Source organism: Archocentrus centrarchus, chromosome 24 (assembly GCF_007364275.1).
Source record: "Archocentrus centrarchus isolate MPI-CPG fArcCen1 chromosome 24, fArcCen1, whole genome shotgun sequence".
NCBI lineage: Eukaryota > Metazoa > Chordata > Actinopteri > Cichliformes > Cichlidae > Archocentrus > Archocentrus centrarchus.
Window position 1 is genome coordinate 9,540,083 of NC_044369.1, and position 26,814 is coordinate 9,566,896.

The window sequence follows — 26,814 nt, forward strand, 5'->3', positions numbered from 1 at the left end:
AACTCCGACGGCTGTACGGCGTGGTCCGGTATGAGGGGGGTCAGCCATGTCTCCGTGAGACAGATAATGTTGCAGTCCCTTATGTCCCTCTGAAACTGTATCCTGGCCCTGAGTTCGTCCAGCTTGTTATCCAGTGACTGGACATTAGCCAACAGGATGCTCGGCAGTGGTGTTTGGTGCGCTCTATGCCTCAGCCTCTCTCTTACGCCGGCTCTTTTCCCTCGGGGCCTTGTCCGTGACCTGGGTGCTCCGCGCCCTCCTTTGTTTGAGCTAGCCCACTGGAAACGCAGGATCTCCTGGGGCCAAGCCGGGTCGGGAGAAAAAGGTGTCAGAATACAGCCAGAGTGCTGTATTCTGATATTAAAAAGAGTCTGTCTGTCATACGTGATATGACACAGAGCAGGCGGAATTATAAAGTCGAGAATTAAAGCTAAACCTAATATATACAAACAAAGCGTAGGAGCAGGTACGACGGCTGCTGACCTCACCGGCGCCATCTTGTCATCTTCATAATCCAGGGTGGGAAGCGCAAAGTGGAACCAGGAGTCAAATACTGATGAAACAAGGACACAACAACAAGCACAGGAAACACAGGACTTAAATACACATGAGGGCTGATGAGGGGACTGGAAGTAGCTGGGAACACAGGTGAACCAAATGATACTAATGACAAGGGGGAAGCAAAACAGAACACAACACACAGGGATAGGAAGACTATCAAAATAAAACAGGAAGCCAGATGAGGGAACAAAGACGCAGACTAGACACTGAACACCGGGGAACACAAGGAACTAGTAATCAAAACATAACCAAACCCCACAACAAAAGAAACCCAGAAAAGATAAATGCAATACAAAGCAAAGCATAAACAAAAACACACTGGGTCATAAGGACCCAGGACATGACAGTTAGGTCCACATCACTTATAAAACTAAAGGTCTCCAAATCTTCTTAAGCTATTGTTGCTTGGATTAATGGATATATGTTATTTGTTCAAGTGGCAACTAGGTACCATCTGATTTAACCACTGGGTGGTACTGGGTCTGTTGATGTATTTTCAGGTCAAGGCTATGCACTTTTTTGCAGTCAACACTGAGGTCTATAAATGTACATTCAGTTTTGCTATAGATGTGCTTCTCTGGGTATACAGCCATCAGAAATTATTTTGGGTCTAGTCTAATTTGTTTAAAAATGATCTTTTCACTTATGTTCTTTACCTCCTCCCAAAATATTTTGCATTCCCACATGCAATGTAATAATGTTCCTCTGGAGTCACTCGTCATACATATGTCTGCTATGTTTTTATTGTATTTATTTAATTGCACAGATGTAACACGTGTAGAAATCCCATATTTTTATTGATTTTTGTACCTTTGTAGCTTTTGACCATTCAAAAAAACTCATCCTTTAATTTCTACAGAAACCAGATGTCTAAACATATGGTTTTCATGCACCTGGTGAGTGCTCTGCTTATTACAGAGTAACTTGCTAATTTAAAATGAGACTGAGAGAGAGAGAGATGCGCCTGAAAAAGGTTAGCGCCTTTTCTTTTTGCTCCGTTTCATTCTGAGGGTTTACTTTGCTACTCAGACGCTGTAGTTTAATGTGGATGTTACAATGACTATGTATTTAAGGTAAGTTTAACAGCAGCGAGAACTTGAGGCAGCATGTTATAACATCGCTGATGTAAAGCTAGGCTTAACTTTAACAAATGTTAGCTAAGGAAATGTTTAGCTGTAATTTTGGGGTAAGTTGGCTAAGACATCGAAAAGTTGTGTTCTTCACGGCAAATTTTATCGAAATGAACCTCAGCTAACATCTTCTAGTTGTGTAGCGTTTGAGACTCACTTTTTACCTGAGGGTATAATCAGGGGCTAAAGTGGACCAGGACTCAGTTTTTTGGCGTTAGGAAGTAATTAATCTGAAAGGCAGTTTAATCCTTAGTCCTGTGCAGAGTTCATTTTTAGTGTGCTGTAGCTTGGCCTAGCTTCCAGCTGACAGTAGGGAGATATTAGCTCTGCACTGTTGTGTTTGCTGGACTTCAGCGTCTAGCTGAGAGCTCCGGCTAGCATTTTAGAAGCATAAACAGAGTGTGTGTAATTGGCAGGAGATTTGAAATGTATTAAACTGTGCAGTTTGGACCACAGTGTGTCTGCGAGCTAAAGGTACGGAGGCTGCATTTTCTTTGAGACCGAGAAAGATGTAAGAAAGAGAGAGCAGGACAGAAAGATGAGAGATTATTTTCAAAGGTAAGGACTGCGCAGTGATGTTTGACGAATTGGATATATGTAAAAAAAAAAAAAAAAAAAAAAAAAAAAGGTTGGATGGGTAAAGCTTAGGTGATGTTCTCAATCATGCTAGCGTTTTTTTTTTTTTTAATCAGATCTGTACATGTTGTGTTGCAAAAGTTTTTTTCATATTTTGAAAGACTTGGAAAACAAATTGATGTATAATAGTTGTTTTATACAAAGGTTGCATAAAAATATTTTGCATTTTAATGCAGGCTTAACAAGTTATTTTGAAGTATTGTGGTGACTTCTACAGTGATGCACTGTGTTGGATTGGTGCAGGGCAGGCTGTGGTGTTAAATGGCCAATGTTGGCAGGCAGTTTAAATTTAAGATGACTGGTATTTAAGCAGATCTGTCTGCATTTATCTTGTTGAATTCAGTTAAATCTGCAAAGAGCAGGAAACCTCAGAACAACAGCAGCACAGGTCAGCTGATCACAGTCTGTAAATTTTTTTCCCCATGGTGCACCGATGCAGCACTTGATATTAGGTTTCCCCCATGTACCAAATCTCATGTTTAACTCTTGGACACGGTGGATCTGCTCCTGTTAACACTGTCTGGGACAGCTGTTTTAAAAGATGGTGATAATTAAAGATTTATTTAAACAATAAGAAGACAATAAGACTGTGGTCTGAGGACTGCAGTGAGGCCCTGAGAGACTGTTTTGAATGTACAGACTGGCAGGAACTCTGCTGGCCTCACGGTGAGGACATCGACGCCCTCACCCACTGCATCACAGACTACATGAACTTCTGTGTGGAGAACACTGTGCCAACCAAGAAGGTACGGTGCTTCTCCAACAATAAACCGTGGGTGACCCCAGAGCTGAAGGCCCTGCTGAACGAGAAGAAGAGGGCCTTCAGATCTGGAGACAAGGAGGAACTGAGGAGAGTGCAAAAGGATGTAAAATACAAGATCCGGAGAGGCAAAGAGAGCTTCAGGAGGAAGATGGAGGAACAGCTCCAACATAACAAAGTCCGAGAAGTCTGGAGAAACATGAAAAAAATCTCTGGCCACTTTGAGGACAATGGAGGAGCCACAGTGTCTGCTGACCGGGGGTGGGCTAACAACTTGAATCTGTTTTTCAATAGATTTGACTCTGGGTCGTTGACCACCTCCCCCACCCCTCAGCTCCCATCTGCCCCCTTCCCTATGCTGACCCCCCTCTCTCCTGGTGCAATGCCATCATTGCCTGCGCTCTCCTCACCCTCACCCACAGCGGAGCCAGCCCCATCAACCACCCAAACCCAGCCTCACATCCACCTCACATCTGATCAGGTGAGAAGTCAGCTCAGGAAGATGAAGATCAGGAAGGCAGCGGGTCCAGATGGAATCAGCTCCAGACTGCTCAGGGACTGTGCAGATCAGCTCTGTCAGGTGGTCCTGCACATCTTCAACCTGAGCCTGAATCTGGAGAGGGTTCCTGAACTGTGGAAGACTTCCTGCATAGTTCCAGTGCCAAAGATCGCACATCCCAGGGAGTCCAACCACTACAGACCTGTGGCCTTGACTTCTCACCTGATGAAGACCATGGAGAGGCTCATCCTGCACCACCTCCGCCCACTGGTGAGCTCAGCGCTGGACCCCTGCAGTTCGCCTACCAGCCCGGCATCGGGGTGGACGATGCCGTCATCTACCTGCTGCACAGATCCCTCTCTCACCTAGAGCAGGCAGGGAACACTGTGAGGGTCATGTTCTTTGACTTCTCCAGTGCTTTCAACACCATCCAGCCTGCACTGTTGAGAGGGAAGATGGAGGGAGCCGGAGTGGACAGGCAGCTGACGGCATGGATCATCAACTACCTCACCAACAGACCACAGTATGTGAGGTGCCATGACTGTGTGTCTGATGTAGTAGTCTGCAGCACGGGGGCGCCACAGGGCACTGTCCTCTCACCCTTTCTGTTCAGTCTGTACACCTCAGATTTCAGGTACAATTCAGACCATTGCCACCTACAGAAGTTCTCAGATGATACGGCCATCATCGGATGCGTATCAGATGGGAACGACCAGGAATACAGGGGGGTCATCAGTGACTTTGTTGGCTGGTGTGAGAACAACGCACTCCAAATCAACGCCAGCAAGACGAAGGAGATGATCATAGACTTCAGGAGGAAGCCACCCCCTACAGCACTGGTGAACATCCAGGGAAAGGACATTGAGACAGTGGTCTCCTACAAGTACCTGGGTGTTCATCTCAATAACAAGCTGGACTGGAGTACAAACACAGACGTCCTGTATAAGAAGGGCCAGAGTCGACTACACCTGCTGAGGAGACTGAGGTCCTTTGGTGTCTGCAGGACTCTGTTAAAGACCTTTTATGACACAGTGGTAGCATCTGCCCTTTTCTACGCAGTGGCCTGCTGGGGGGGTGGATGCACCGAAAGGGACAGGAGCAGGATCGACAAACTGGTGCGGAGGTCTAGCTCTGTGTTGGGATGTCCTCTAGAGTCTGTGATGGTGGTGGGTGAGAGGAGGATGTTAGCAAAGCTGACATCCATCATGAACAACCCCCATCACCCTCTGCATGAGACCGTGGGTGAACTGAGCAGCTCCTTCAGTCAGAGACTGAAACATCCTCGCTGCAGGAAGGAGCGCTTTCGCAGGTCATTCATCCCAACAGTAGTTAGACTGTATAACACATCATAATGTCTTGAGTCACTTGGACACATTACCTCCACTTTATCCATACAGTCAGATACATTTTATTTATTACACTCACCCATATAATGCATACCGTGTATGCTGTGTACCTTACCGGCTACAAATGTATATAATATTTTGATATCTTTATATAGTGTTTTGACGTGTGTGTATATGTGTGTATATGTAAATGTGGGTATTGACACTGATATATATATTTATGTATATAGTGCTTATGTATATGTGTATAGTTTTTTGCTATTTTATTTTATTCTATTGAATTTTAGTTTTTAGTTTATGTCTGTGTAGATTCTCAGTTATCCAGGTCATAGTAGTCTCTGGAGCTTGAAAAAGGCGACTGGACTTCTTTTTGTTTCTTGAAGACGTTTCACCTCTCATCCGAAAGGCTTCTTCAGTTCTCAACCAAATGGTGGAGAGACCCAGGTATTTAAACCCCTGTGGGCGTAGTCCCCTGGAGGTGGTTATGACCCTCTATTGATCATGTGCTGAACACATGTGCCCAGGTGTGAAGGGGGCGTGGGTCATATTTAATCAGTGGTTTCAGTTGAAACCAACTTAGGACTCCGCTCCATTGTTTCCTGTGGCCTATTGAGGTCACTGGAACAAAGGTGTGAATGGGGGTTGAGACGTCTGGGAAGGGAGCTCAGGACAGCACTGTAAGCGGGGGAAAGTTGGTGACGTAATCCACCTCCTCTGTTCAATGATGGTTGTTCACAGTGGACATAGATGGCTTCTTTCACTCCTCTTTCAAACCATCTGTTTTCCCTGTCCAAAATGTGAACATTGGCATCCTCAAAAGAGTGCCCTTTTTCCTTCAGATGCAGATGTACTGCTGAATCTTGTCCTGTCGAGGTGGCTCTTCTATGTTGTGCCATTCGTTTGTGAAGAGGCTGTTTGGTTTCACCAATGTAGAGGTCCGAGCACTCTTCACTGCACTGAACAGCATACACTACATCGCTGATCTTGTGTTTGGCAGGTTTGTCCTTGGGATGAACCAGTTTTTGTCTTAGGGTGTGACTTGGTTTGAAGTATACTGAGATGTCATGCTTGGAGAAAATTCTTCTGAGTTTCTCTGACAAGCCTGACACATATGGGATGACAATGTTGTTCCTCTTGTCCTTCCCATTCTCTGTAGTTTGTGTTTGGCCATCATTCCTGCGCATCTTAGCTGATTTGATGAAGGCCCAGTTGGGGTAACCGCATGTTTTGAGGGCTTTCTTAATGTGTGTGTGTTCCTTATGCTTCCCTTCTGCCTTAGAGGGAACACTTTCCGCACGGTGTTGTAGGGTCCTGATCACCCCAAGTTTGTGTTCCAGAGGGTGGTGGGAGTCAAAGAGGAGATACTGGTCTGTGTGTGTGGGCTTCCGGTAAACTTCAATGTTGAGGCTTCCATCTTCCTCGATAAGCACCGCACAGTCCAGGAATGGTAACTTGTTATCTCTGGTGTCCTCCCTGGTAAAACGTATGTATTTATCCACTGAGTTAATGTGACGAGTGAAGGCTTCTACTTCTTGGGTTTTGATTTTGACCCAGGTGTCATCTACATATCTGTACCAGTGGCTAGGTGCCATCCCTTTGAAAGAACCAAGAGCTTTACTTTCCACTTCCTCCATGTAAAGGTTGGCTACAATGGGAGACACTGGGGAGCCCATGGCACATCCATGCTTCTGTCTGTAGAATCCATCATTGTATTTAAAATATGTTGTGGTAAGGCAGAGATCTAAAAGTGCACAAATCTGATCTGGGGTGAAGCTGGTTCTGTTCAGTAAGGAATCGTCTTCCTGTAGTCGTCTTCTGACGGTCTCCACTGCCTCAGTTGTAGGTATGCAAGTGAAAAGTGAAACCACATCAAAGGACACCATGGTTTCATCTGGATCCAGTACAAGATTCTGGACCTTGTTAGTAAAATCTGTAGAGTTTTCAATGTGGTGGGGAGTGATGCCAACAAGCGGTGATAAGATGGTGGCGAGGTGTTTGGAAATGTTGTAGGTGACCGAGTTTATACTGCTGATAATGGGTCGAAGTGGGACTCCTTCTTTGTGGATCTTTGGGAGTCCATAAATGCATGGAGTGGCTTCTCCAGGGTACAGGCGGTAGTAAGTGGGGCGGTCAATGGCTTTTTCCTTTTCAAGTTGTTGCAGGCAGCAAACAACTTTTTTCTTGTAGTTGCTTGTGGGATCACGTCTCAAGACCTCATAAGTATTGTTGTCACTGAGGAGTGTAGTAATTTTGTTGTGGTAATCCGATGAATTCAGCACAACCGTGCACCTCCCCTTGTCGGCTGGCAGTATGGTGATGTTTTGATCCTTGCTTAGGGCTGTGATGGCCTTCTTCTCCTGAATGGTGAGGTTGGATGGAGGAAGTCTTGCACTGGAGAGAGTGGCTGAAACTTTCATCCTGATCTGTTCTGCTACAGGATGAGAAAGTTTGTTGTTTCTTATAGCGGTTTCTGTTGCTGTGATGAGGTCTACTATAGGAAGCTGTTGTGGGGCTATGGCAAAGTTGAGTCCTTTGGCTAGCACATTTTCTTCTGGTTTGGTGAGGACCCTGTCTGATAGGTTCTTCACCCACTTCCCTTGGTTTCCATTGCTTATCGTGTCGTCCTGTTTGTTAACAGATGAATGGTATGCCTTGGTTTGCAGAGTTTGAAATTTACGTAGTTGTCTTTCGTAGTTTTTAGTTTAGTTATTTGTTCTTACTCATCCTTTTCATTTTTTCTCTGTATTGAGCTGCTGTAATGCACAAATTTCCCCGTCATGGGATTATTAAAGTTTTATCTTATCTTATCTTATCTTTTACTGTTGTTATTTTATCTTTCTTATTTCTTTTTATCATTATGTATTTATCCTTTGTCTTTTTTTTTGTGGCATGCCTGCTTTATCAAACAGCAGCAGTTAGACAGATGGGAAACACAGCAGAGAGAGGGGATGATCTGCAGCAACTGGAATGAAGCGTGTGATGAAAATATTTGGCCTATATTCACCAAGGTGAGGCCCAGTTGTTTATGTATTTGAGTGTGAATTTTATTAGACTGTAATTTGCAACGTGTGTACTGAAAAGAGTGAAACCTTATCAACCACTTTGCTGTACTACTAGTCTACACTTCTATTCAGATACCAGTCTTGTTGAGGATAGAGGTAAGTGGTTGCACAGCTCAGTGTACGTTAATTTAACAACAGAAGGCTTTACATTAATCTACTTTTGTAAGCACTGTGTAGCCATTTCATGTTCACCTGTTGATATTTAGCACTGCATAAATCTAGGAATTACATGAGCTACTGTGATCTATGTTCAGGTCCCTTTCAGGTCAGCTGCTCGAGCTGACCTGAAAAGAGAAATTAAAAAAGCCAAAACGGACTACAGGAGGAAAATAGAGTCCCATCTGTCCAGCAATAATACACGGGAGGTGTGGCAGGGCATTCAGAACATCACAAACTTCAGAGGCTGTGATGTGACTGCAGGAGACCTGAGTGTGTCACTAGCAGAGGAACTTAACTGTTTCTTTGCTCGCTTTGAGATGCCTCAGGACCACCCATCTGCTCCAGTCCTGCCCCCCCCACCAGGCTGCACCCCACTCACTGTCCAGGAGCATGAGGTACGGCGCGTGCTCCTGGCAGTGAACCCCAGGAAGGCTGCCGGACAGACGGAGTACCTGGCAAGGTGATCAGAGCGTGTGCCCACCAGCTCACCCTGATTCTCACCAGGATTTTCAACCTCTCCCTGGCCCAAGCAGTCATCCCCCCCTGCCTAAAAACAGCCACAATCATCCCCGTGCCCAAAAGGTCATCTGTCACCAGCCTAAATGATTACCGCCCTGTGGCCCTCACACCGGTAATCATGAAGTGCTTTGAGAGGCTGGTTCTCCAGCACATCAAAGACCATCTGCCCCCCACTTTCAACACCCATCAGTTTGCATATCGTGCAAACAGATCCACAGAGGACGCCATCGCTGTAGCTCTCCACTCTGTGTTGAGCCACTTGGAGCAGCAGCAGAGCTACGCTCGCATGCTCTTTGTGGATTACAGCTCAGCGTTCAACACAATCATCCCGGACATTCTCACCACCAAACTGCACACCCTGGTCCTCCCCCCTCTCACATGTTCCTGGATCAAGGACTTCTTAACCAACCGGCCCCAGACTGTGAGACTTGGCCCCCATCTCTCCTCCACCCGCACACTGAGCACTGGCTCCCCACAGGGCTGTGTGCTGAGCCCCCTCCTGTACTGCCTCTACACCCATGACTGCAGTCCGGCCCACAATAACAACCTCATCGTCAAATTTGCTGACGACACCACAGTGGTCGGACTCATCTCAAAGGGAGATGAGGCAGCTTACAGAGATGAGGTCCTGAAGTTGACAGCCTGGTGTTCAGAGAACAACCTGGTACTGAACACCATGAAAACCAAAGAGATCATCATCGACTTCAGGAAGCACAGGACTGACCCAGCTCCCCTCTACATCAACGGCGAGCGTGTGGAGAGGGTCCACACCTTCAGGTTTCTCGGTGTCCTCATCTCTGCTGATCTCTCTTGGTCAGATAACATCACAGCTGTTATCAAGAAGGCTCAGCAGCGACTTCACTTCCTGAGGGTCCTCAGGAAGAACAACTTGGACTCAAACCTGCTGCTGACCTTCTACCGCTCATCCATTGAGAGCCTGCTGACGTACTGTATCACAGTATGGTACGGCAGCTGCACTGAGGCAGACAGGGTCAGGCTTCAGAGGGTAGTCAAGACAGCACAAAGAATAGTTGGCTGCCCTCTCCCCTCCCTGATGGACATCTACACCTCCCGCTGCATCAGCAGAGCCAGTAACATCATCAAGGACAGCTCACACCCTGGCTTTGACCTGTTTGACCTGCTGCCCTCTGGCAGGCGCTACAGGTGCATCAAAGCCAGAACAAACAGACTCAGGAACAGTTTCTTCGCCAGAGCAATCACCACCCTGAACTCACACACTCACCCACTGTAACTGTGCAACACCCACATCTCTGTGCAATATTATATTATTCATACTGAACAATATCTAACATTCCTATATTGTGTAATATCCAGTATTCATTCACTAGTGCAATATTCATTCACCAAGTGCGATATTCATCATCTTCATTATTATATGTATACATGCATTTACTTTCTTACAATGTACAGATGCACCAATGTAGGTATGTATGTATATATTTTTATACATTCTATTTTTTGTATATTTTACACATTGTTTATTTTCTGTATATCTCTTGATCATATTGATTATACTAGATTATAATATTTTATAATATTTTATTTTCATTTTAGAGAGTTTGATTTTCTGTTACATGGCACTGAACAGGAGTGGCCCTCCAATCTCATTGTACATCCTGTATAATGACAATAAAGGCATTCTATTCTATTCTATTCTATTCTATTCTTTGTCCAGTTGTCTTGGGCCTTTGCGATATTTGATCACTGTTAAAAACATTTTTGAACACCTACCAGGATATAGATATTTTATTCTATAATGGAGACAGCTTGGACCAATGGATTGCTGCCCCTGCTGCTGCTTCACCTCAAATTTCCATCATAACACAGACAAAACAGGCCCTTGTGACTGATGTTCTTAGCATAATGATTTAAGGTTGTTTATTGCAGTAGGAATATCAAAACCCCACAAATTATTCTTATTACGGAGTAACTTGCTAATTTAAAATGAGACTGAGTAAGATATGCACATGCATGACAGATGGACAGTGTCCAGTCAGGCAGCTTCAGACTGGCTTAAAGGTAACGACTGAACCCATTTCATTAGCACCTTTTCTGCCTGCTTTTTGTTTCCTCCTGTGAGATAATTACATTACTACACCGATGATACATCATTCTTACACTGGCTTTACTACAGTTTTGTGTCAACCTTGCAACAACTTGAAAGGTTGTGTTCTTCATGTCAAACTTCATCAAAATGAACCGTTTATTAATAAGTGTTTTAGCTGACATTTAGTAGCTATGGAGCATTTAGGGCTCATTTTTACCAGAGGTATAATCAGGGGTTATAAAGTGGCTCAGCAGCATTCAGTTAGGGAGTAATTAATCTGAAAGGCGGTTTAATACTTCATGCTGTGTGGAGTGGAATAATTGTGTCTTGGCCTACGGCTGAATGTACAGAGGAACATGGGATGGTGAACTCTGGTGAACTGTGATGGCATACAATAGTTAAACAGGTCAGCAAGCACACTAGCTAATGGCTAAATAATCTGTCACAGCAGGTTCAGAGTTCAGGTAGGCCTGAGTGTTTTGTTGCTCTGGTAATTTCTTGTGGAAAACAGCACAAATCCGCACCAGGTTTATGATGGAGCTGCTTCTTAATTTTTCTTAATTAGGCCCAAGCCTCCTGAAGGGATCGGCAAGAAGCATATTGCATTTGTTAGGGGTGCGCGCTCAAAATCCGTCAATGTTGGGATGCACTCAGAATTGACAATGGACCCCATGAGAACGTAGATCAGGTTGAACGGTTTCTGAAAACGCATTGTTTGAGGGTGACTGAAAAAACGCCTAATTGAAATCGTTAGAATTCTTCATTCTTCTCCTTCTTGCTTCATTTTGTTAATTTTTTTTAATTCTGGCTGCAGAATGGATCGTGCCGGTCCGCAACAAACACCTGACTGACAATGTGCGAGTCTTCAAGCAGAACTGATGACAACATCTCCTAAACATCTTCCCCGGTCAGGATGAGATTCTATCCCACCTGTCTTCAATGACTTGGACACCAGTCTTATCAAGGCTAATTAGAGGTAAGCAGTGCTGTAGTTCAGTGTTGCAAATAATAGGTAGATGCAAATAAAACACACTCAGTTGATCTTCCTCAGGTGCACAGAGCCAGTAGCTTAATACAAACAGAGAGGAAAGACGCACTGTAGTATACAGTGGGGGAAATAATTATTTGATCCCCTGCTGAGTTTGTAAGTTTGCTCACAAAGAAATGAACATTCTGTATTATATAACATTACAGTAGTTTCACTTTAATGGAGAGAGACAGAATGTCAGCCAAAAATCCAGAAAAAACACATATAAAAGTTACAAATTGATTTGCATATCATTGAATGAAATAAGTATTTGTTCCTTTATAATTCATCCAGAATTCTGGCTCCCACAGATTGGCTGTGTGTCCATGTGGCACATAGAGTTCAATCAGTCAATTACAAGTACTCCTGATCTGAACTCGTTATGTGCATAAAGTCTCCTGATCTGAACTCGTTATGTGTATAAAGTACACCTGTCCATAAGCAAGACCAAATGGCCCTCAAAGGATGTTAGGGACAAGACTATAGACCTGCACAAGGCTGGAATGGACTACAAGACCTTCAACAAGAAGCTTGGTGAGAAGAAGGGTTGCAATGATTCATGGAGTAGTTCAAATAACTCGATTATAAAAAAAAGATCTTTGACGCAAATTTTTTTTGCTTCGATGTTTCATTTAAACTCTGTGGCACTCATTTTTCACCGTGTAAGGGCAAGTGTTTCACCCACATTTGTGACTAAAATAGAAACGGATTTAGGAGCATGTGTGTGAAGAAAAAAAGAGTACAACATTAAGCCCGTGCACACCCCAGTATTCCCAACAAAATGACTGACAATACAGTAGCAGCACCAAAAATGATTAATGTGGATCTGTCTACAAACACACGGCGAAGAGCAAAGAGGTGGTAATGGAGACAGTGGGCTCAGGTGGAGCGAAAGAAAATGTTTTTCTAGTGTCCAAAAGAGCAGCACTTGTCCCTGTAATCACCAGTAAAACCTTTACTAGGGAAAAGCTGGCAGGAGCCCTTTATCAAACCACCCGATTTCAAGCTATAATGTGAAGAAAAGCGAACTTTGTAGCTGCTCCCATTGACCACTGGTTGTTTTACACAGCAAAAAATCTACAGTAGAGTTACAGAAGTTAAAATATGCTGATAAACTGTTAACTTAGTCTGGTATGATGTTTAAATTAGGCAGCTTGCTGAAGGCTGTCAGCTGTTATTAATAAGAATGTTCCCAATGACAAATTTCTTAGTCCACTAAACAAGCTCAGTCAGCTCCAGCGGCAGGTGAGGTGAAGGGTCATCAGGGTCAAACAGCAACATGTCCTTTTCACTAGCGGCAAAATCTTGGTCATTGAACTCACCAGCGCTAACTGCTGTATGCCGATTCGTTTGCACACCCATGACATGCCACAGAGCTGGGAATAGTGTGATGCAGGGCTCCATTTGTGACAAGTGTCTTTGGAAAAGTTGAAGCTTTGTTTGTAGCAAGGTGCGTGTGGGGGGGGGGCTCGGTGCAGAAGTGAAGTCTGCACGTACGAAGGGAGTGTTTTATGTACACAGAACAGGGCGTTGGTGGAGGATTTTGGCTTTCCAGGCTAAAGTCTCCAAAAGTTGCAAAAGTCACTGGAAGAAGTCGCTAAATTTCTCACTAGTTACTTTTTTTGGGGGGGAGCTAAGTTGGCAACACTGTGTGTCACTATGACCCCCACCCCAGATGCAGAGCATCACACAGCCTAGCATGCTAGTTTACACCACCTAGGCTACTTGTTACTTTGTTCTTTAAGTATATATTTTTTTGTTGTGTCGTAAGGCTTCTGTGATAGTAGGAAAGAAACCAAAACCAATCAGAGTCAGATTTATTTTATTGTGTTAAGTTGAGGTTGAATATTTTAGATTGTTGTTCTGTTGAAATTTGCTATGTAAGCCTAGCTACTCTCATAGGACATGTAATACAGTTAAGGAGGCCATGCTTTTGAGTTGCTATACATGCAGCATGTGCAGTTGAGTCATTTACACAATGTAAACTCATTTAATGTGCTCTGTGATTTGAGTTTATTAATTTCATCACATTAAGTGCACTATGCTGTGAAAGTAAAATGATAAAATTCATACGCACTATTGTGTGTTGGCTGTAAGACTTTTTGTCACTGAATTTATGTTCATTGATTTATGATGGAGAAAAGATAAAAATGATACTGTACAGTTCATGATTTGATAGTTTAAGAACATAGAAAGAAGAGATATATTGGACTTTCTTTAAAAGAGAACCTATCAACTACTCCTCTATGCAGGTTGTTTTTTTTTTCCCTTGAGTGGATTCTAAAGATGGCGAGCAAGGATCAGCGAAACTTGGAGCAGACCGCAGGCTTACACGTGTGGAGGGTGTGACTCAGTGGGTTGTTGTGCTGTTCATCTGGAAGAAGGCCCATCACAACATTCATATAAGAAAAAAAACTAAAATCATACTACCTGGGTAGATGGACAACTGACCTTTGATAGACAAATTGGCACTGACTTGACTTTTGACCGATTTATTTTCATTTATTATTTTGGGCCCATTTTCAAAATCTTTTTGTTTTATTGTAAGCCATATTGTGTTTTGAGTTACTAATTGTTTTAATTGATACAGAAAGAAATTCAGTCCTTACTGAATCGTTTTATTTTATATCGTTGAATGTGGAAGTTTGGTAATACAGCTTGTTGCGTGTTGCCTTTTCCAAACCTGTGTCCATGTTCCATCTATCCATGTTTTCACCTATTGCAGGGGTCCTTGGGCCAAAACCCACACGATAGGTGAGGGATCACTGTGCCCGTTTTCAGTTCTAAGGTTTTATGTATCTGGACATAAATGAAAAATCTGGTTCTTACCAGTTTCTAAAATTATATAAATGCAACTTTGGCTGAACAGCAACACATAGCATATTGTCATTACTTATTTAACATAAGTTAAGCCAAAACTGAAACAGTGTGTATTAAACTAAGTACACTCCATAACTTATAAACCCACCTTTACCAGCAATAAGTTGCAGTAATGTTTTTCTGTATCACTCTATCAGTCTCTCACATTGTTGTGGAGGAATTTTGGTCCACTCTTCTTTGCAACACTTCATTGCTTAAGTTCACTGAGGTTTGCAGGGATCGGAACGCCGTCGGGCAAATGGGTGCGCATGTGCGTGCGTGCGCACACCGCGCTGCTCCTCAGAGAGTCCCATGTGGTGTTTTTTTTTTTTTTTTTACTATGATAGCACAGATAGCAGCGAGTGTCTTGTTGTGGATGATGTACGGAACACTTCTTAGTCAGGAAAAAAAACACCAACATCAAAGTAGACCTGAGAAGCGCACACAAGGCAGCTACGGAAACCGCTCTCATCCTACAAGGCAACCTGGCCTGCACCTCCAGAGAAACGTGACTACTCGTCGGGTCAACGCAGCCACAACATTGTGTTTAGTCCTTGTGCGTTTCCGGCTACTTTATCAGTCAAATAATAACAATCAGGACTAATAATCAAAGCATCAATATAAGGACTCACAAATGTCAGCAAATTCCTGGAGGGAGCTGCTGAAACTATGGGAATGGACGTGAAGGAATGAAGAAAGTGAAAAAACAGGGACAAATATGTTTGCACCCTAAAAACTGAGCACAAAGAGCGAGGACCAAAAAACCCCCACCACACAACCACAACCTAATTAACACACGCAATCCAGCCATACATGCATAAATGCGGACATGAGGTCGGACACTTCCGTAGGCTACATAGGCCGCAAAGACCCTGCAAGTCTAATCAGCGAGCATCTAACCAAGCTAGCTCCAAAACAGAAGCAGCATCAGGTGGAGAGAACATCAGGATGCAGCTGGATTTGAGCTTTGACTCCTTCAAGGAGTTTGTTTTTGTCAAACTCCACATGTAGCTGTTATTAATCTGCTGCACTGAGGCTGAACTTTATTGGGAGTTTATTGTAGAATTTATCGAGTTTTGGAGTTCATATTGTTCTTTGTTTCTCCCTGTTGATGTTCATGTGTGTCCTTAATATTGCACACATTTAGCATGTAGTTCTGCTGTCTGTGAACAGTTGGTTGCTGAATATATTTCTTTAAAGGGTATCTTTAAAGGTAACCTGATTAAGTATGAAAATACTAAAACTAATACTGAAACTAACTAAAACTAAGCATAAAACCAAAAATAAAAACTAATAAAAACGAGCAAAACCACTCTGAAAACTAATTAAAACTAACTGAATTAGAGAAAAAAAAGTAAAAACTAACTAAAACTAAACTATAATGTAAAATCCAAAACTATTATAACCCTGGTCTGAAATGGAGCTGTTGGGTTTTTAGTTATGTTGTTTTGATATGAAAAAGTCAAGCTGTTCTACAAAAACTTAATGTTGGCTATAACTCAAGAGTGATGTGACCTAGGATGTTCAAATTCACACCATAGATGTCTCTGCTAAAAATCTCAGATGAGTTTGAATCTGGGTGACCAGAGGTCAGAGGTCAAGTTTTCTGAAAATCTTGTGAATGCGATAACTCGAGAATGAACTCACGTAGGATGTTCAAATTCACAACATAGATGCATTTACTAAAGCTCTTGGACAAGTCCAAAACTTGGAAATTTGGAAGTTTTTTAAAAGGTCACTTTTTCTACTACTGCACAAAGGTACAAAATTGCCATTAAAGGTTTGAGACTGGTCTCCATAACCTACAAAATAACAGGGTACAACATAAGTACCTTAGGTTGTATGTACATGGACAAGTATGTCTTTGCGCTCTTCTATATTTGTTGCAGTGTTGTTGGTATTTTAGCCATCTCCATCAATAAAGTCATGCAAATAGATCCATTATGCACCCTCACTACAGTGGCTGCTGTTCCGTGCTAACTTCGTTTTCAGTTGGGCTGCAACTAAGAGGGTTTAATCTGTGTTCCAAAGTTATCTTAAGATATAATTTATCCCAAAACTCAGGAAATACCTATGCTACAATAACCAAAACATGAAATATATATATAATAATAATATATATAATAATATATAATAAAATAGCTTAAATAAAACAGATCAGTAAAAGATATGACTTAATAAGATTAAAAAAAAAATTAACAAATGAAAAGAGCACAATTAAGTACATCAGTATTCCATTCATTTTGTCTTTAAAGGATTTTTGGATTTTCAATCTAAAATCCTTTTAGTATTCAAAGTCGAGTAACTTCAGTAACACAAACCATCCAGTCTGAGATGCTCTAACCTAGATATGTAGTGTGGGAACTCAACTGCAGCTACTAACAAACAAGGCCGGACGTCGGCATGTCTCTTTATGGGCTTTACTGAACAAAACACGGCCATACAATACATAACTCTCTACTGTTATTGTTTTTCTTCTTCTTCTCACAAAAAGTCATTCTGGCCCGCACATGTAACACAAACGCCACCTTGTGGACTGAAGTGCAATAACATGTAAATTCAATCATGTTCTAACTTGATTTTTCTTTTAACTAATAAAATGAAAACCATGAAATGTAACTTATGAATTAATAACAATGAAATAAGGATACAACATGTAGTATATGGACAAACATACAGGACTACCTACACATTTTACCTACAGCAGCTGTGTGCCTATGGAAACCATGCCATGAAGTTTCCAGCGCACATTTTGGAAGGAGGTTTGGAACTCTGCTGTTATTAAGTCAACCTTAGAAAACCTTGGAACTGTTACTTCCTTTGTTAAAATACAATATTATGGTGTTAATACCCATAAAACACCTTGGTTACTATGCAAACTCTGAAATCTGCTGTCGCTCTTACCTGTATCCTCTCTTGTAAGCCTTTTGTAGCACCTAAACAGTGTGAAGATTACCACTGCTTCCAACAGCTGAAGCAATACGTAGACTGTTGGGAACAGAAACAGAGGGCCTATCACTTCCTGGGGGAAGGCTATCTTCAATATGGTGGTGCACAGCTGGATATTCTGACAGCCTGTTTCCATAGAAATGGTCCTCCGCTCCCTAAGGGCAGATAGACTCATTCACAACTCTGTTATATATACAAAAAGGCTCATACAACCCCTCACAATGTGCATTAGTAGCTGAATTAAATCTAACTTACACCTGGCTGAGTCTGAAGATTGCAGAGATGATATATCCAAAGGAGTAGCCTATCAAAGGCATGAGAGCAGCGGTGGCCAAAAGTGGAGGAGACAGCAGAGCCACGATGATGCCTCCTAATCCAATGCTAGTTAAAGTTAAGGTCACCACACCAAAAATCACCATTATAGTGATGCCTACCTGAGAACATCAAGACAGGAAACAAATCACCATTTGGCTTCTATTATGGTTCTATAATATGTTTAACGAGTTAGTGTGTTGATAGTTTTATATTTTACTTATTGTCATCAAATTCCATGAAAAGAAGAATAAATGGATAAATGAACAAGTACAGTACAGTAAAGTCTGATTTCTCTGTGACATAGAGCCTTATTAGTGTCCAAAAACAGTGACATGCTTACACTGTAGTTTATTTCAGCCTGGATCCCCATGTTCCTCCAGTTCCCATACAGTATATACTTAGCAGCCACTTTGTTAGGTACACCTGTTCAACTGGTCATTCATACAAATACAGTACCATTCAAAGGTTTGGACACATTTACCCATTCATAGGTGAATGTGTCCAGACTTTTGACTGGTACTGTATTTGTATCTATACACGGTAGCAATTCAGTGCATTTAGGCATGTAGACATGGTCAAGACAACCTGCTGAAGTTCCAGTTGGTTGTTGGTACTCAGACCAGATGGACCTGGCACACTTTGTCACCAACTGAGCACCTTTAAATGCAAGAGCCCACTCGAGTATAGTTGCTGACCATGTCCATGCTTTTATGACCACAGTGTACCCATTTTCTGATTGCTGCTTCCAGCATTTCACCACTTTTGAGATGTGGTGGAATGGTTAATTCCCATCATGGATGCGCAGCCAAAAAATCAGTGACATTGTGATGCTATCATGTCAGTGTGGACCAAAATCTGAGGTATCTTTCCAGCATCTTGTTGAATCCATGTCAAAACAAATTAGGTGTCCCTAATAAAGTGTATATAGTATAATATAGTATGTATTGTGTGTTCATGTGAAAAATGGATTCCTGACTGGGAAAATTCACTTTTAACTCTGAAAGTCAGAGAAAATTTTTGTATGGGAGTTTAAAATTCTTGAGATCATACAGAAAAACATGGCAGATATTTCACTGATTGCAAGAAACCTTTGATTAATGTCGCAACATGTATATATTGCATCAGTTTTTATTTTCTTGGCTGATCGGGTAATAATCAAGTATCTTGGATTGATCAGAAAAGTTAACATACCAGGTGAAGCAGTTAGAAACACATATATCAGCGTGTTATTTAAACACTCAAACTAAATTGGACCATTCGAGGAGCTTGACAATCAGATCCTGCTGCTGTAAATATGTCTTTCAACTCAGATTATGTATGAATCCATGTCTTATACAGAAATTACTGAAGCTCGGAGACACAGTCTAGTCTAAAATGTCCAAAGTTACTTAGTTTATCAAGAAAAAAAACATCAAATTCTAGCGTTTAAGTGGTTGAAATCTGCAGGGTTTTTTTGTATTTTTGCTAAACAAAGATTAAAAATGTCAGTAAATTGTTTATTTGCCACCCCTGTACCAATGGGTGAATCAACACTGCTAATCAGGCTGTTGTGAGTATGCACAAACCTTTGTGATCATCTTCGAGTACTGCGGCCTGTAGGCGTTGATGAGGATGCCGATGCCACATGGCACAAGCATCATGACCAACGATACAGTAATTTCAACATAAGGCACAGTGTTATGCATGTTGGGGAAGCCCTGACAGTAGAGGAAGAGCAGGAGAGGCATCATACCCAGAGCCAGCAACGTAGAACAGGAGGTCATCACAATGCTGAAAGAAAAGACAAGAGTGGCTGGAATCCACAACTGGACCAGAAACTAACATAATTTCTGTTTTCAGAGACTTTAGGATTTGCAGATTCCTCATATTTTGGAGCATTTTAGAGCTTTCTTGTAGCTCCAAAATGCTCAGAATTTCCCTGTCAGCATGGTGCTCACAGATAGTGTACTGGGGATGTTTCTGCATCCTGCTGACCAAGAAATGCCAAAATCAGACTGCCAGGATTGTGACTCTCTTTGTGTTACTGATGAAAATTGCACAGGCAGATATAGTGTGAGACTCTTCATAAACACAAACAGGTTGTGCACGTGTTGACTGGCTGTCCCAGAGATAAAGAACATTGTGGAGTTTTCTGTCTGAGCATTAATCACCTCAAATTACATTCCTTTTGGAGCTTATTTATTTATATATATTACAATAATATGACTTCCTGTGTGTACCTGAGGTTCATGTCTCCCTGCAGAGCCAGAGTCAGGGTGTTGGAGAGAGCTCCTCCAGGACAACAGCCACAGATCAGAACAACCACAGCTGTTATATCACCGAACTGGAACACCTGTAACACAGAATCATAAAAACCTCTTACAGATGATGCAAATACCGATAATATCTAACAGGGAGACAAGTGCTGGTCTGTTGTCAGCTATGGAAACATAAAATGTGGAAATAAAGTACAGCAACACAATTAAAGCATTTGAAAGAAAATGCATTAAACATATAAATACTAGATAATGTACTCTAAATGTACTGTATGGAATCATTTCTTTCATTTCTCTTTTTTTATTCATTTAATGAAATTTTTACATTTTTATTAGATGTTCCTCTCCTAATTTTGTGGGACACACAAATGATCGCTTAATGTCCTTATTTGTGACTTTACATATATAAAGATAAATGAAAATTTCATTATTTATACTGCATGTTTATATTCTATAAGTTTGTGTAAACACCAACCTTAGCTAAGCAAAAGGCTGTAAGAGGCATGATGCCATACTGGGCCACAACTGCAATAGCCACCCCCTTTGGTTTCATTAGGTGATACTGGAAAGAGAAGAAGGTATGCAAATCTTAAAATGATCATAAAGATTATCTCTCTGTTTATAAACACATACTAGCACACCTCAAAATTAGAATACTGTGTAGTTTAATGCAAAAAGGCTAACTTTCATGTATTCTATATTCATTCCTACAGATAATGTTCATTAGCTCATGAAAATCAGAATTCTCTCAAATTATGGGGAAGACTGCTGACTTGACAGTAGTTCACGGACAACGTCAGAAGAGTCTTAGGTAGGCTTAGAAGAAAAAGAACTAGACTGCTGCTCAGTGGTGCAAAGTGAACTTTACATTTCATTTTAAATTGAAAGTCTTGGATTCTTGCGATGTTTGAAGTCCAGTGTGAAGTTTCTACAGTTTCTGATAACTTGGGATGCTACGTCATCTACCTCTGCTTGTACTGGTGCTTTATCAAATCCAAAGTCAGTTCAGCCGACTACCAGGAGAATTTCCATCTACTGACAAGCTTTATGGAGATACAGAGTTCATTTTTCGGCAGGATTTAGTGCCTACACAAAGCGCCACAAACTAATACCAATTTGTGTGGTGATCATTTTATCAGTCTACTTTACTTGGTCATCCAATTGCTTGACCTGAACCCCACAGAAAAAATTAGTGTTTTCAAGAGGAAGAAGCGCAATATCCAACCCAAATATACAGATATTCTGAAGACCATCAAATTATCCTGGGCTTCAATAACACCTTAGTTGTGCCACAAGCTGATTGCCTCCATGCCATGCCACAATGATGCACAAATGTATTGTAAAGGAATCCCAACTGATAGTATACATTAATACGTTTTTCAGAAGTTGGATATTCTGCCTTGTAAATCCCTTTTTTGACTGTTCTCAGAAAATATTCAAATAATCTGATGCTGGCTTTTTGGTTAGCATGTCTCCCTTTGGAGGTTTTGGGAAGTGTTGCTGGGGATAAGGACGTCTGCTTATGTGGAATGAATATAAAATATATAAACTTAGACATTTTTAATTATTTTTTTCAAGCTTTGTTACAATACTCTTATGCTTTGAGATGCACCAGTATGGAACACATATATGGTTGAATTCACTGCTGAAGTCACCTTGATCTGAGACACCTTCATGGTGCATCCAAGTGAAATCATGGTGATGAAGATGACAATTATAACTATTATTGAAATGGCTTTGTTCATTGCTGATGACAAAACAGGATAGTAAACTGAGGTGGTGTTTACAGCCGTCATGTTGAGCCACAAATCTGGATGAGTTATAAGGTCTGTTGTGTTGTTCATGGTGCCTTCGAATCAGGAGAAACACTTGAGGTTCTGAGCGGCGAATGACAAACCACACACGGACATGAAGGAAGACAGAGCAGAGTAAGAGAATAAACATTTAAGCAGGCAGTTGGCAGAGCAGTAATTAACAGCTTTAATTGAGCCATTCTTGTGATACAGATTCGGAACTGTGGGAACACATTTTTTTATATGCAGTTTGTTAAGCCTTACTTTAGTGAAAGTCTCAAGAGCTTGAAAAAAGGCCAAGGTTGTTGAAGATGTTTCATCCCCCATTCAAGAGGCTTCTTCAGTTCTAAAACCCAAAAGGTGGAGAGTCCCAAGTATTTAAACTGCAGTGTGGTTGTCCCTTTTGGAAATGGTCATTGGCCCACTATCATTCATGTGCATTATTGCATGAGCAAAGATGTGAAAAAAAAAGCATGGGTCATTACCATGATGGGTTTCAGGTGAAACCACTGTGAGACCTTGCCCGAAGTGAGAAATTGGTTATATGGTTATTATGGTAATTGTTGCCGGAAGTCTGCGAACAGCGGGGCTTTTGAAGTACGCTGTGTCCCGAAGACACGGTTGGCTTTATAAGGTTAATAATGGTTGTTCACAGTGGACATAGATGGCTTCTTTTACTCCTCTTTCAAATAATCGGTCTTCCCAGTCCAAAATGTGAACACTGGCATCCTCAAATGTTCGCCCTTTGTCCAAGGTGCACAAGTTCACCTGAGGTGGTGGCTTATGACACCAGCTGCCATTCACCTACCAAGCAGTCTTGAGATCACTTTCCAGGCCCCCAAAGCCCCACTCACGCCTTACTTCAGGTGACCTCAGTAGATCACTTGCAGAGATCCATGGGAACCCCTGCTGAACTGTCTCAGTGACATTAAGTCCTGGATGAGAAACAATTTCCTAAATCTTAATGAAAGCAAAACCGAGGTCATATGCTTTGGCAAATTTGACCCCTCAAGCAACTCCTCTGGCACTCCAAGTCATTTGGCTCCTCACTGTCGTGATGCTGTAAAAAATCTTGGTGTCATTTTAGATAGCAATTTTAAAATGGAGAAGCAAATAAGTGCTGTTACTAAAATCAGTTTTTACCAACTTAGAGTCATTGCCAAGGTAAAACCTTATCTCCCGCAACAGGACCTGGAAAAAGTTATTCATGCTTTTATTACTTCCCGCCTGGACTACTGTAATTCCCTGTATTTTGGCATAGATCAATCATCTGTGCGCCGCCTGCAGGTAGTCCAGAATGCGGCAGCTCGTCTTTTAACTGGTATAAAAAAGCATGAACACATTACCCCGGTCCTGTCATCCCTTCACTGGCTCCCTGTCCATTTAAGAATCAATTTTAAGATTTTATTGCTTACTTTTAAAGCCTTAAATGGACTGGCACCTTTGTATCTGTCTGAGCTGCTTCACAGTCACACCCCTGTAAGAGCTTTGAGGTCATCGAACCAGCTGCTCTTACAGAGGCCTAAAACCAGACTAAAACAGAGAGGTGATCGAGCTTTTGCAGCAGCAGCACCAAAGCTATGGAATGATCTACCTCTCCATATCCGCACAGCTCAGACGATACACACATTTAAATCTTTATTAAAAACACATTTTTTTTCCTTGGCATTTGACTGCAGTACTACCTCCTTTTAGACGATTGCTTCATGGTATTTTATGGTATTTGTTTTAAATGTTTTTAGTTGTTTTATGTTATTTATTGTCTTTTAATGTCTTTATTTTATTTATTTTTATTTATTTATGTATTATTATATATATATTTTATTTTATTTTTTATTTATTTATTTATTTTTTTATTTAGTATAGTCCTTGGGGTTATAGTTCTTGTACAGCACTTTGGTCAACGTCGTTTTAAATGTGCTTTATAAATAAACTTGACTTGACTTGACTTGATAAGGGGTGGGCAAGGTCTCATAGTGGTTTCACCCGAAACCCCTGATGGTAATGACCCTGGCCTTTTTTCACACCCCACTAGGGTTTAAATACCTTGGATGAGAGGTGAAATGTCCCCAAAAACTTTAAGAAGTCCATTTGTCATTTTTTTAAGCTCTACAATGACCCGGATGGCTGAGAACCTTCATAGACAGACTTTAGTGATCAAAGTTGATAACTGGGGTCAATAAGTTTGTCGAGCCAGCTAAGATGAAGAAGATAGGCTGAACCTGCTACATGATGCACCCCTTAAGTCACGCTTTAAAAAGGTGTTTAATGTCAATGCAACTCTGTTAATGATTTCTACCTTAGTTACTTGTTCCAAGAAAGATTATTTTTTTGCTGACAAGCAGTTCTTTTCCTAAAACAAGATCGGTGTTTCGAGTTAGCAGTCGATAGCAGTCAGCTTTAATGTGACCATTAAATGTGCTGACCATTACAGTGTTGAAGGTTGAAACGGCTTCAAGTTCTCGGGCTTGAGGGTGGCTGTATGAAAACGTTTATGTTACAGTTAAAAGAATTTTAGAAGCAACGCTGAGTTAATTTAAGTTAGAAACGATTTGTCCCTTCTGAAGGACTTTAATCAAAGTGATTTAAAGGTTCGCTTGCCACTCACTATTTCTGATCTTTTAAATGACGTGCAAATGCAGTGAATCTTCTTCTTGACATTACACCAGAAACATTTGGATAAAACATAATTTAAACTGTTGTTACATTGTCTTAACTCACAATAATATAAAATAACTGCTAGATATTGAAAGCTGAGGTTATTCTGAAAAAAGGGACACCCCTTTATGCCTCAATCTCTATATATCAACCAAATCCTCTCTACTGTTATGCTAACATGTGCACATAAATTGCTTTCCCAAAATTTCACGTCTGTTTTTTGCTCATATAAACAAGAACATGAATGAAAAACTATGATTTCCAAGAAATAAACCCCTGCAGTTTAAGCTGGACAAACACGATAACAGCTGTATTCAGTGGGTGGTTTACCTGTTTGGCCAGATTCTTCCTTTACTCTTCTCTCGTCTCTGTGTCATAAAATCAACTCCTTTTGGGCTGTCGCTCCTTTTATCTGTTACAAGTGACACATGGAGGCTTGTGAATGTGCAGAGGTGCCATCTAGTGCACGGCTGACTTCAGCACCTTCAGAGGAGGCAATTCTCCTCCAGGAGCTTCTGTAATAAAAAAAAAATCTTATTACCCAATAACTTCCATTAACTTTAGGAAATCAAAAGCTGTCGATTTGTTTATGTGGGTTTTTGCTCATCTAATTCATTCAAGTAAGAATGCAACGTGTCCTTGAGGATGTACAACTCCGACATTTTTTTCAAAATCTACTAAAACAGAAGACCAGTGGCTGAACAAACATACAGGCAAGAGGGACTGTTGCAGGTGGACCAATGATTGGCTTTTCCAAAAAGATCTTTTATTGTAAATTACTCAAAGGGATCTACAGATGACATGCTGCACAGACTGCAGTCTGCTGTGAGTCATGAAGAGGCTGCTTGAAAGTTTAAAATGTTATTAACTGCTCCCTCTGGGTTTATCACTGCTGCAGAAATGGAATAAAGATGAGCCGGAGCACACAAGTCCTGCATTACTTTACTAAAATTAAATGATGAGCAGCCTTGAAGGTAGATTTAATTTTGTGAACACATCGAGGCAAATAATAATGAAAAAATAAAATAAAACAAATTCAGGTGACAGACAAATTTCCAAAATCCCCCTGTGTAACTGCTTTAAAAGATATTTTTTTTATTAACAAATTCTGACATTAGAGCTTAATGTAGTGCAATTATTTGCCCCTTTTTTTTAACACGTAAAATGCTGAATTGATGGCTTCCATTTTTTCACATTACATGTTAATCATAAAAAAAAGCTGTACTATCACAATTAATTCACCCAAGTGTAACGAATCAGTGCTGCTTTCAAAGAACTGAATTCACTTGAACGAAGAAAAGCTGCTTGTGTGTCAAAAGGCAAATATGTTTGTGAGCTGAGTTATAACATCACCAAGTAGGTACACACTAGAAGAACTATTAACATTAGATGAACCATTGAGTACACCTGAACAAATGTTACACCTGTGTTACTGAATTCTGCAGTTTACAAACACATGGTGAAGTTAATATTGTACTGGTTTTTGATTGCTGTGCATGAACACTCTTCTCAGTAGAGCACTCACAGCTTGGTTTCTTTCACCCCCTTAAAACAGTAGCATAGATACAGCAAAGCCGTCTGTTCTTTGATCAGATCATGAGAAGATACTGCGAGACCTCGAGGATAATGCATGTATAATGTAAATATCAGCTTGGCTTCTTGATCCTTATATTGAAGCTGGAACCATCAAAATAGTTTTTCAGTTTGTTTGTTTGTTTGATTGGTATGAAGCTGTTTTAATCATTCCTTTTTTTCCCCCTCAGGTAGAGAAGTCGCTCGCTCCTCTTGTACATGGTCCCGTTCCTGTGGTCACTCTGCGTCTTGGTCCCCCACAACCATTCCTGCTCAACCACCTGTGGTACCTCCTCCCCAACCTCCAAATCCAAGCAGCCTGCCAAGTGCCCCTCCAAGATGAGCAAATCAGCCACCCCGAGAGTCATCCAGTCATCTTAAACAGAATTTCTGTGCACAGTGATGCTGTTTATGCACTCTCTCTCATCAGTCAACAAGGTCTGGACTCATATCATAACACCTGGTGAACCAGCATCTAGGTCAGTTAAATGAATCTCTCAACTATAATTTACCAGTTTGTGCTTAAAACACCAGTGTAAATAGCACTGGCAGCCTCTCTATCAGAACAGTTGTGTATAATTAAGCACACTGGTCCATCAGTTAAATAGCTGTACAGTAAATTCAATTCATGTACCCCACATTTTCT

General features: G+C 41.3%; 1 protein-coding gene across 7 annotated transcripts in view; it reads right to left on the reverse strand.

The window, feature by feature from the left end:
* Positions 1–24,989, reverse strand: part of LOC115774684 (sodium/bile acid cotransporter-like) — a 28,264-nt gene extending 3,275 nt beyond the window's left edge. Inside the window, exons 1-10 of one of the 7 annotated variants that reach the window (XM_030722047.1) lie at positions 24,927–24,969; positions 22,203–22,284; positions 21,933–22,022; positions 21,801–21,815; positions 20,621–20,707; positions 20,110–20,222; positions 19,456–19,660; positions 17,831–18,009; positions 17,531–17,730; positions 484–553 (exon numbers count right to left, since the gene is read on the reverse strand). In XM_030722047.1, the coding sequence (XP_030577907.1) occupies positions 484–553; positions 17,531–17,730; positions 17,831–18,009; positions 19,456–19,660; positions 20,110–20,222; positions 20,621–20,707; positions 21,801–21,815; positions 21,933–21,989 (926 nt within the window). In that variant the 5' untranslated portion in view covers positions 21,990–22,022; positions 22,203–22,284; positions 24,927–24,969. Of the gene's footprint in view, positions 1–483; positions 554–17,530; positions 17,731–17,830; positions 18,010–19,455; positions 19,661–20,109; positions 20,223–20,620; positions 20,708–21,800; positions 22,023–22,202; positions 22,285–24,926 lie in introns of all 7 variants that reach the window. The other 6 variants (XM_030722048.1, XM_030722045.1, XM_030722049.1 and 3 more) reach the window with 6 other exon arrangements.
* Between the last annotated feature and the right edge of the window lie 1,825 nt (positions 24,990–26,814).